This window comes from Aphis gossypii, chromosome 3 (assembly GCF_020184175.1).
Source record: "Aphis gossypii isolate Hap1 chromosome 3, ASM2018417v2, whole genome shotgun sequence".
Lineage (NCBI taxonomy): Eukaryota > Metazoa > Arthropoda > Insecta > Hemiptera > Aphididae > Aphis > Aphis gossypii.
The window spans coordinates 36,115,336-36,128,310 of NC_065532.1; the positions used below are offsets into that span (position 1 = coordinate 36,115,336).

At 23.7% G+C, this 12,975-nt stretch overlaps 1 protein-coding gene across 2 annotated transcripts in view; it reads left to right on the top strand.

Annotated features, from left to right (window-relative positions):
• Positions 1-12,658, top strand: part of LOC114119418 (collagen alpha-1(V) chain-like) — a 72,205-nt gene extending 59,547 nt beyond the window's left edge. For both annotated transcript variants that reach the window (XM_027980966.2, XM_050203379.1), the window contains exons 51-55: positions 2,193-2,300; positions 2,510-2,840; positions 4,466-4,650; positions 8,477-8,698; positions 12,437-12,658. In XM_027980966.2, coding sequence (XP_027836767.2) covers positions 2,193-2,300; positions 2,510-2,840; positions 4,466-4,650; positions 8,477-8,698; positions 12,437-12,580 — 990 coding nt within the window. In that variant the 3' untranslated portion in view covers positions 12,581-12,658. The remainder of the gene's footprint in view (positions 1-2,192; positions 2,301-2,509; positions 2,841-4,465; positions 4,651-8,476; positions 8,699-12,436) is intronic.
• Positions 12,659-12,975: the final 317 nt, after the last annotated feature.

Here is a 12,975-nt window from a genome sequence, read left to right on the forward strand (position 1 = left end):
AATCTTTTTAATAAAAGTATTCCTTAGAGATACAAAAATAATTTTTTCATAATATTAGAATTTTAAAATTAATTAAATTCATATTTTTTTAAAAAAATATCATAGTTTTATAATTTTTGTTTTAAATAACTAAGCAAGATGTAAGACCAATACATTTTTGAATATTTGAACGCTTTTAACGAACATAATAATTTACTTTACTCTGTTAATGTTATTACTATTGTATAAGAATATGTCAAATATTCAACTATAAAATATATATTTTGTGGTTTATCGTTTGTGTTAATTTATCGATTATCTACTCTTAAATATTTTCATATTTTGCGTTATATGACTTCAAATTAACTTAAGTTAACAATTATATCTTTAAAATATAAATTAATATTTATAGTTTTAATAACATTATATTGAATGAAAGCCATTATAACACATAAATAGTCGCTTACAAATTTTATTTTAATTTTAAATTTATGAAAAAAACTATAGTTTATCATACAAATTTGAACTAAAATAAAATATTTTACGGAACAATACTAACAAATTTAACAAACGACGGGAACCAACATTCATTTTATAATTATGCAAAATAGAATAAGCTTAATTATAATATTATTTAATAGATTATGTGACACGAATAATAACAACAATTGTAGTAAAATTATGGCTATTGTTGGAAAAATTTTTTTTTATATAAATGAATAATTATGAAAGCTTGATATAATATCCAACTTTGCGCTATACATAATATTTAAATCTTATTATTATCTTTGTTAGTCATTTTCTACATCGAAAAAATTTAAATAAGCAAGATAAATTTTCAAACACTCAAGTAAATTTGTTTATTCTGCTTCTTAAAAGGGCTTTTTTAAAGAAACAATATCAAACAATATATCTTTAAATTATCCAGTCTGGCTTGTTAACTTGATACAAATTTATAAGCTTTCAATATTTATTTCAATTTCATAAAATTCTATTTATTTTGAAATCTTAATATAGAAACATTTAAAAAAAAAAAATTATCATTATTTATTAGCGGTCGACCTAATAAAAACAGTATAGGTAATCTATAAATTAACCACAGTTTATGTTGAGTAATTTTTTACATTTTTAAGAATTATTATTATCTTGTAGTTTAAATTTGTTAACTTTAAAGAAAAATATAAACTTTAACCATTATCGGTATATGTCTACTGTTATTTTTTAATATTTGTTTCCGAGAGAAATTTTCAAGAGTAACTTATTTAATGGGAAAATAACCACCTCATTAGCATAAATAATGTTTATTAAGCAATTATTTGATTAACAATAAAGACAACAAATTTGATAAAAGTTCAACATACAAATACTTAAATGTTTTAAATGACTTAATTACACATGCATTTTGTTTACTGTAAATTTTTTTATAAAAGTTATAAACGAATTTAAAAATTATGTATTATTATTGAAAACACAAAAAAAAAAATCTGGTACGTTGAATAAAATATTTTATTATATATATATTATATATTATAATAATAAAGTACTTCAATTTTTCTTAATTAATTTTGATCTTATATTTAAAGCTTAATAATATTATGAGAAGTATTTAATATAATATTATATCTTAAAGCGTGTATACTTGAAAAGACTATTCAATGCAAATGTTATTTTTAATAGTTGTATAATAAAATTTTAAAACTTTCATGTATTAATAAATTTTACAATATAATTATTAATGATTATTCGCAAGAATCATAAGATCTATTCAATGTAAACGATATTACAACCAAACAAAAGAAAATTGTTTTTTCTTTGTGGTGAAAAAAAACAAGTATTTACAATATGGGTTTTGTACTAAATGAGAGTCATTTGTCAAACGGAAGTGAGGATTAACAACAACAAAAAATGTTCATTAAGATAAATGTGTTTATGTAGTATTTACTATTTAGAAACATAGAAGTATTGGATATTTGATTAAAATACCTAATGGAAAAAAAAATGAAAAATACCTAACATGGTTAGGTGGATATCTCAAAAGTTAACGAAGTAATTAATAGGTCAGTTTATTCAAACATCCTATTTGGACCATTTTTATTAAATTATTTACATTTGTTACTATTGGTGAATCTCTGATTTTTTTACTTGCTTAATAACTAAAAATGAATAGTGTAATCTAAATAAATTGTAAAATATAATAAATTATTATTTCTCAGGGTCCCATTGGAGTAATAGGAGCTAAAGGAAATGATGGCCCGGTTGGACTTCCAGGTGTTGAAGGTTTACCAGGTCCCAAAGGAATCGAAGGAATCGCTGGAAACAAGGTTTATTTCAACAATTTTTTTATTTATTCTTTGTAACAAAAATGAGAGCAAAATTAGTTTTCAATGTATATCGGGTAGATAATATTGTGATTCGTATTAAAATCTAAAATGATTTCTCCATAATTTAATTAAATATAATTAGATACTATAGTTTTCAGAAAAGTTTTTTTTTGTACAATGTAAAATATATGATCCATATCTCTGTGTAGGGTGAACAAGGATCTCCAGGACCACCAGGTCCTCCGGGACCACCGGGTGAATTACCATTGTTACCACCCGAATTAGCAGGCTTTCAGCAAAACGCCTTGGCTCGATGGAAGCGGGAATTCAATGACATCAACACAGAAGACAGTAAAAAATCAAAAACGGATAATTCAGGATCAAATGACAATAACGATGGTCCTAAATACATAGATATTGTTAGTTCAATTTACGGTATGAGACAAGACTTAGAGCGAATAAGAAAGCCCGTCGGAACCCGCGATAACCCTGTTATGACGTGTAAAGATTTATTTTACGGGCATCCGCAGTTTAAAGATGGTAATTATAATTATATTCATATAATAAACGTAAATTAGTTTACAGTATCTTATTATACAAACTAATACAGTACCAAAATTGTTTATTATCAAGCAATTACGATTATTAACAGTATATTATACGCTTTTAGACTACTTTAGTAAAACAGACAGGAATAGTTATAATAACGTATATAATGAGAAGCTATTAATTTTTGTTATTAATACACTTCAGTCTATTGACATAATACTTCTATAAAAAGTTAAAGTTGTTGTTAAAAATGATTATTAATTCCTACTCACAACATATTATACAATATTAGTGGAGGTTTATTAATTTGTGTCAAATAAAACCTATTTGTATACATAGTTTTTATTGAAAAATATATACTAAAATTACTATCAAATTTCAGAACTATTTGTCCGATTCATTATAGAATATTTTATTTACTCCAAAACTATTTGACTTTATTTTATTAGATGTTATATATTTTTATCACATTTATTCAAATTGTTTATTGTTTAACTCAAAATAATATTACGTATTCACATTAAGAACAGTTGTTGTTTTTTAATTAATTATTTTAATATGAAATAACTATTATTTATAACTTGGATACTTATGTTATTTAATATTTATCGTTAATATACATATTAATAATAATAATTCGTTGTTTTAATAATGAAGTTATACAATTGTTTTTTTATTATTATTATTTTCAATTTTGTAGTATTTCGAGTGAATATTTAAAACCGTTAAAATAATATAAAAGAAGATTATTATTTATACACAAAGAAGATAATTTATATAATACATCATTGAGTTAATAATTGTAAACTATTTAATTATTATTGTTTATTTAGTCCAGTGGTCCTCAACCTTTAATTAACAGAATATAGATAAAGTACTAAAGTACTATTCCACTCACTAATTTTTTTGAATTCAATTAATTGAAATTTTGAATAGAACTATTTTTAGACATTCGTGATACGTTGTTGATACGGTAAAAAAAAATTAAAACCCAAAACTAGTTTGTTAAATTATTTTTATTACAATTATATAGATTATTGAAGAATAAAAAATAGTATACTGAACTCCTTGAAAAGTTGCGTGAAGTATGACTTACTCGTTAAAACAAAACTGATTTAAACCATACTCCGCTTTAACATCGATAGGGGTTGGAAAATGACAACAATAATACGTGAAAATATTATCATACTATCCGGAAATGTATTTTTTCGATTAATATAAATTCAAAATTGAATTTCAATGAACTAAACCGTTATGAATATGTCTATGTGTAATAATACTACTATTAATTTATTCCATTACCGTTAGCAAACGATAAATATATCTTGTCGAATTCAATCAAAAGTAATAATAATAATAATAATAATATAATTCTGGAACGAGCTGAATGTATAATGATTGATTTTGAAACGCTATATTACGTACAACTCTACCTGACCACCCGACGAACCGTTTTATGTTATTGATAATCATTAATAATAATGTCGAATGAGAATATTGTATAATAATATATGCATTCGAATATTACGACGAATTGTATCACAGATATTTCTGTCTAACATTTCTACAACATTATAATGTAATATCGGCCTGACAACGGTGTTATTGCGTTTTAGGATGGTACTGGATTGACCCAAACTTGGGCATGCCATACGACGCCGTGTACGTGTACTGTAACATGAGTAACGGTGGAGAAACGTGCGTGTTTCCCGACATACACTCAAGTCAAATGCCTAACATCCCGTGGCGTAAAGAAGGTGACAAGACGGACTGGTATTCAAATCTCAGAGGCGGTTTCAAAGTAAGATATTATTGAAATACGATAATATAGTATAGTGTGTGCGCGTGTGTCATAAATGTCGCAAGCAGATATTCAAAAATATAATAAATAATAAAATTAAAAAAAACAAAACAAAAACAAAAGCGTTCACTAACTGGAAACACAAATCGAATTACATTTTAATCGCCGTGATTGCTAGGGCTGCGATTTTTCGGGTAAACTTTTTTCTACCACGTTTGCCCAACCCCATTTGCCATGCATCATGGTCGAATAATGCGTCATAAAAAATCGTTTTATGTATACCCCAGTGACAGCATTACCGGCAATCCATCAGAATACATTTGAGGACAGGATCTCATGTAACAGTAATATTTGAACATTTTAATGTAACCTACTCCCCGGTCATTATATTATGATGACGACTTGTACGAAATGTGTTTTAGGCCGACGAGACAATTTTTTCAATAATTCATAAATAACATTATTTATTAATTACCATTAAACGTATAACTCGAAAATCGTTATTTTATAATTATTATATCATTTATTATTTATGTGTTTGATTTAATTGCATAATATTAATTTATTGGATTCTCTAGAAAAAAAAAAAGTTTTTAATCATCAAAAAAAAATATTTAATACTATTTTGGTATAGATACATAAAATATAATGGATTTTATTTTCATAATTTTACATTTTCACATAATAACGATGTTTAATCGATTTATCGTCGATTATGATTTAATAAACAATTTTAATTTCTATTGATAATTATTCTAGATGTGTATATTTTTAAAAAATAAATATTCTGAGTACAAAAAAAGAATATAAAATAATATAAAATAGGAAACTAAATGAAATAGTTGAAAATATAGTTTATACCATTGATGTAAATACCTATAAAAAAAAATATATACATGCATTTTGATTGAAAAATTTTTAAATGATAAAAACTATGCTAACAAAAAATCACTTAAAAATGTTGACAAACATTATGTTTGTTAAATAAATATTAAAATGAATGTAAATATATATTTTTTTTTTGCACAAAAATATTCTTTCCAACTACATTTTTTTTACTAACGCCTAATATAAGCTTTTTAATGATAAGCATTAAGCAAGACTAAATGTATAAATCCCAGAGTCTTCTATCCAACATTTATCATCGTTTGACGTGACTTATACGAGGTATCTTATAAGAAGATTAACGCAACCTTATATCAGCTTTTTCAGTGTAATTTTGAGTCTTCAATTTTAATACTGTAATATATTGAATGCATTAATTACTATAATCACGTAACTTATATGTAGGTACTATAAATCATTTGTTAGGTTTATATGTGTCATCTAATTGAATAAAATGACACGTCATTTTTTAACGATTTAATTTTAATTACCCATATTGTACAGATTTCGCTCTAAAAAAAATTTAGGTACAAGTAATGATTTATTTTTATCTGACGACTCGTGGGAAATTAAAAATAATTTTTAATATTCAGAAAAATAATTAAGATTAATATTGTGGATTTGAAAACAACTATAATCAAACATTTTAGTGTTAAATACATAACCAAAATAATATACATTAAAATGAATAAACTCTTGTACATTTTTTAAACTATTTTAAACACCACCTTTATATTCAGTAAATATCAACAAGTTAGAATGACCCAAGGGTCACGTTCCAAGATCGTTTTTTTTAAGCAATGTGAAAATGCAGAATTTATTAATTCAATAAACTTAATTATATTTTTTTCTTTTTGCTATTAAAATATTATAACTTAATGTCATCATTTTAATTATTAATCGTAATAACCCAATGAACCAATATTCATAATGCTATATTTAATTAAACGGAGTTTTGTAATTATTTATAATTATTAATTCCGTTTAACTATTTGCTAAAATATATTTAAACACCATTCAATTTTGCATCGATTTATAAAAATAAGGTAGGATTATTATTTATTTGGAGTTTTATATTGCTCCGTTAAATTTTTATCTTTAAATTAAATAGAAAATATTGAGCTATTTCTCAAATATTTTAGTCAACCAAGCTCTTTTTAATTACCAATAAAAATTTGAAAAATTCAACCTATAGACTTAACAATCAAACATTGTATAATATCTAATAAAAATGTGAAACAAAATTAATAATCATAAAATCTCTAAAAACTTTCCTTCAACTTAAAAGTTGTAAATCTATAGGATTATACATCGTAGGAGACTATTGTTCAAGAATATCGGCTTCGTAAGTTCCTTTTAGTTAAAACTAATTTAATGTAAAATTTCCAACATCTATTCCGTACATCAATGCCAGTAACAATTAACAATACTTTGACAAACTAGCCTTTTTATTAGATTAAACCATTGTTATTTTTCTAATACGTCTTAACGATAGCTCCTTGAAATTACAACAATAATATTTAAAGATTCAATCAATACTTTTCTTAATAACTAATACTCGACATTATTAATTATAAAATATTTAGGATAAAATATTATGTATAATATTAGAAACATGAATATCGAATAACATTTTAAAAGACATACGATATTAATACGATAAGATTTAAAAAAAATATTTGACACAAAAATATTTTACAGACATTTTTAAAGAAAAAATAAATTTTACATAATTAATGGCTGATGCATTTATTATTTAAAACTATACTAATAACTGCTTTTACTAAACTATTTTTACTCAACATATTTGATATTATTTCTATTTAAATGATATTAAATCGCTATATGGTTCAGTGTATCAGTGTTTAATAATATGTAGAATTAAAGGGTTTTAATTTAATTACAAACATACATTATAGTACCTATATGAATATTAGAACTGATTATCGACATAAATTTAATTTCGTAACACAAATTCTACTACTAAAATATTAACATAATCCGCCTTATATTTGAATAATTTGAAGTTTTTTTATTAAATAGTTTTAAAATACTTACATTTCTAAAAATGTGTAAAGTTAATTATGTATTGTTATATAATATAATATTATACTAACGTTTAGTTGATAATGCTTGTTTAAGATTTATACATAAGTTGAATAATTAGTTGAAAGTTCGTTTATCATTATTTATTAAAAAATTGTAAATTCAAAAGAATTAAAAAATAATTAATGAAATAATACTTCAAATCTTTGTATAAAAAATTCGTACAATTATATTATACTACAATAAAGTATTTAGTATGGTACTTAACTACAACAACTATTATGTATATAATTTTCGTTTTCAAATTCTATTATATTTTTAAATTTATTTTTACAATCCATCGATAAGTACTTGGTAAAATCACACTTTTATTGAAAGTTATCATTATTATCTATTTTTTTTCATGTAGTCATGTTAAATCCACAATTTTTAAGCCGAAAATCTATCAATATTGTAACAATTAACATATGATTTTCAAAAAAGTTGATAAATTTAAAAATTATTTTATAATAAGAAGGTTTCTATAAATATATCAATAAAAGAAAGTTAAAGATTAAGTAATCAACGTTAGAAATATTAAACGTATTTGTTATAAGGTATGATACTATATCGTATCCACCATTAATACTTAATCGATTTTACGGTGGTATTTGAATAAATCTTATTGTTAAAAAAGCATGTTATATTGTAGCTAAAAACATTTGTTTTTAAAATAAAATTTAGTATTTTATTTGTTACAAATAACATGGTTAGTATTTGGTATTAACTGTTTTAGCATTTGAATAAAACATATTATTAATTATATAATCATATATAATAGGTTTAATAGATCGGTAACATACATACATAACATATTAAATGTATAATATGTATTACAATTTAATATTGTTAATAGATTACTTACGAAACGGTGGGACCGGTGCAAATGAACTTCCTACGACTGCTCAGCCAAAATGGATATCAAAACTTCACGTACACGTGCATAAACAGTGCTGCGTGGTTCAACGCAAAATCTAACTCGTATGACATGGCTGTCAAGTTTATGGGAGAGAATTCAGTGCAGTTTTCGTCTGAACAAGGATCGCCCAAAGTAGACGTGTTGGTAGACGGCTGCAAGGTACGTAAAAAACGTTATGGTTTTTATTATCTCAATATGTTCATAATATATATATTGTTAAATAATACCTTTTAGAATTCTGTTACGATATTATTGTAAAAATAAATCGCTATAATGAAATAAGGAACGTTTTGCAGTTGAGTGATATTGACTAAAATATTAATAGGTTACCAAAAATTAGTATAGACTTTTAGATTCTTAGTGTGGATTGAATTAGTTTGGAATTAATATTTTATATTATTTAGTTATCAATTCTATTACAAGATTCAGTGTTAATATAGTTTTTAAATTAAGATTTCATATAGGTTCAGACATCAATTTTTACATTTTAAAATGAATTTTCGAAAAAGTCTTCAAAGTCAATCTATAACCTGAAGAAAGATGTCACTTTCAATGTTTAATTATATCACATACTTAAAGATTATTCATTAATTATGATTATTTGAGTTTTACATTTTATAGTTATAGACGTGATTGTGTAATGATTATAAATTCACAACAAATTTTGTGTTATAAAATTATTTTTTTTTGATTTTTGGCTGTTTTAAAAAGAGCAACTACAAGTATAATATACCTATAATGTTAATCAAACAAAAATTAAATGATTTCGAAAAGCAAAAATATCTTAAAAATTTAATGTTTAAACTCTTTAATCCTAATACCACTCGTGACTATAGCTGTATTATTATTATTATTTATTACAAACTACAACGAAATTATTAATTAATTAAATTTTAATTTAGTTTGTAATTTTAGGTTATAGAATTAAAAAATAAATATTCATTTTTTTCAAATAATACTTAATCTATCATTTTTTAAATATATTTTTTAATTTGTGTTCTTATATACTTATTTTAAAACCGTGTTCTATTTATATACATATATATCATAGTAAACCAAGATCCTTTCATAAATGTGTTTTAAATGAAATAATAATTATTTGTTATTATTACATTTTCGCTTTCAAAAGTATAGTAATAATAAAAAAAGTTAGCTTGTACTGAAGTGAGTGAAGCGAGACGAGTGCTCAATACCAAGTCTCGTGTCCCATACTTTTTCATTAACAAAACTGTTAAATTGCTATTCTTATTCTTGTCGTACTTATTTTCCACCATTATACCTTCATTTTATTGATTTCTCTTTCGCAAGTTCCCTTACATATTAAATACGTTTTATTTCTGAAATGTTTTATTTCTTTCTTAGTTCAACCCAACCATTTTCTATTTTATTTACAATCAAAGAGCCTTTGCTAAATCCAACTTCCAACTCTGTAGTATTATTATTTCGCCCTCGGCATTATTCATTACATATAATATTGTATGGAACGTATACACGAACACACAGCAGGAAAAACTTATCAGATGTAAGAGATCAGACCATCAAACTGTTTTACTATCGACAAAACAAAGGAATTTTTAAATCATTATAATGTATATTATCACAAGGATACACAAAAATAATGTCGGTAATATTTATATGAAACATGCTGCTCATTATATACTTTCTATAAATTATAATACTACCATCTATTACCAACAATAACTTTCAAGTTTGTATTTTTTTCGTGGACGTGTGCGTGATATATTATAATATTCAATAACTATTGTATATAAGATAGAGTTCAACCAAATCTATATATACATGTTACATTATTGTATTTGTTTTTTTTTTACATGCGTAAAAGTACTTTTCTAGAAATTCCGGATCTGATATAAATGTATTTGTCTAAGCTGTTTGTATAGCTGTGAAAATAACTGAGAATTTATCATTCACATTTTATTTAATATCCTACATATTCTATATTATTTCCTAAAGAGTTATGAGTTTATGACTTAGATATTAAGTCACCGAACCATTTTTATATCACAATGAACGATCCCTTGATATTTTGTTATATCATTAACAGGTACTTATGTTGTTATATTTAACACTTAACTACGAAAAATTTTCTCCAAAAATTATGAATAAAACTAATAAATATGAACATATTTGCATAAATTAATTGTAATGAATAAATACAAAGTAAAACAATCAAATTATATTGTTAAAAAATCCATAATATTTATATTAAAATCACTAAAATTCGTTGTTATTTTATGATAGCATCTACCAACTGAAAACATGTCACGCAAAATAATTTTTTATTCATAATTAATTTATAGTTTGTATTAGCTATAGGGTTATCATTATAACATCATCAACATACTGCGTTACGTCACATTTTTCATTACCAGTGAATCGTGACTGTTACTCTCTAGAAAATCCAGAGATGAATTTTATCCTGAAGTTTCCCAAACTAATTTGTTAATTAATTAAAGTATATAAATTTTACTGTTCAAATATGAGAATTAATATAGTGAATAAATATTTATATTTTCAAAGAATAATAAGTAACGTATACAATTTAAGCTTAATACTTTCTTTTAGATTTTAAGCGGAGCGATGACTGCATTTGTTTTACAATGATACGTTTTATATATGTCCACACACTTTTCATACTTGAAAAAATGCCTCTATCATCTGGTAAAAATTTGTTTTTAGTTTATACTTTACTTTGAGAGCTTAAAGAAATTCTAAGAACTTTTTACTTTGAAACAATCAGGAAAAAACAAAATAAAATTAGCGAAACATGGGAATTTTTACGTCAAAGGTTTTTGACATAATCAATTTTATTATTTTTTTTTATTTTTTTTGTGATTCAAAAGTTGATAACTATAGTAGGGACTTAAATTTTTCACTAAATATTAATATAATATATAATATAGTATTAACATTTTAACATTTTATAGCCACGATATTTTTTTCAAAATAGTTTTTCTCTTCTTGTTTTATTAGACATTTTTCAAATTTATATATGATAAAATTTTTGTTTGTTAGTTGAAAAGCTTTAATAATTAACACAAAGTTCCTTGAGTTAATATCACAGCTACCTAAAAGTATCAAAAAATAAAACATAATATTTTATACTATTACATAATAGGTACATAATTCACTTTTATAGACATTTTAAGTTTATATTTTGACGCAATTGGAAATGTATATTATATAACGCATAACGTTCTTGTCTTGCTGATTCTAGTATTTTTGTACCTAGTACTTCAAAAAAATATTATTCATTGGGATTTAACACTTGTAACATTTTTGTCTTATACAAATATTATTATTTACTATGTACATTGTAATATTATAAATATTTATATTCATTTTATGCTGTTTATATCATAAACCTTATTATACACCATTACACCATGTTAATATTGACTTAAAACGAATGACAATAATAGTAAATAATATTATAATAGTATATGCTATTTTTATTTATTTTGGAGCAATAATTAATTCAACCTAATATTTACTGTATCACTAATAGAAAAATAGATTACTTATAACAATAAAAAATACATAATATAATAAAATATTCTTAGTACCAACCTAATAAAAATTGTTATAAATGATTAAGCTTTAATTAATCATACCTATTTCAGTTACCCACTCAATATATAACGATATACAATGAGACTAAATGCCTATGTGTTGTACCTATTTACAAGAAATAACATTTTTAAGAACGCAATATTAATATAATCATCGTCCTTTTTCCATAAAATCTTATATTTTTACAAATTATTCAACTATTGTAAATTGTAATAATGGTATTTTATCTGTTTATAAAAAAATTGAATTATTTTTATTATGCAATGAGATATTGTATTTTATTTGGTTTCTTTATTTTTCTAGACGAGAAAATCAAAAAGCGAAACTGTTTTTGAAATCCGTACCAATAAGTTGGACAGTTTGCCGTTGACAGATTTCTATCCTGTTGACTATGGGTTGCCACATCAAGCATTCGGGTTCGAAGTGGGACCCGTGTGCTTCAAATGATACTTTCGTTCGTTGTCGTTTTACGCGTTTAAAATTATAATTATAATTATTATTATATATTTTTTTATTATCATTTTATATTTAATTATTTTTATTACTTTTACTATATTTTAGTATGATTGTAACCCAAACTTTACAATCCTTATCGTATATTTTTATACACTTTTTCAGAGTATTAAACAAGTCCATAATTTACGATTTCCGCCTTGGCGCATTAATAAATTAACTCAACGCCTGATGCATATCATAATAGAACTTTTATTATAGCCAAAACTTGAATGTAAAAGTCATTGTAAACTTAAGAGTTGCAATACGTTTTGTTAACACTTTTTTACGTTTTATATAAAATCTGTATATACCAAAATCCAAATGTAAAACAAAACGCAATGTAAGGG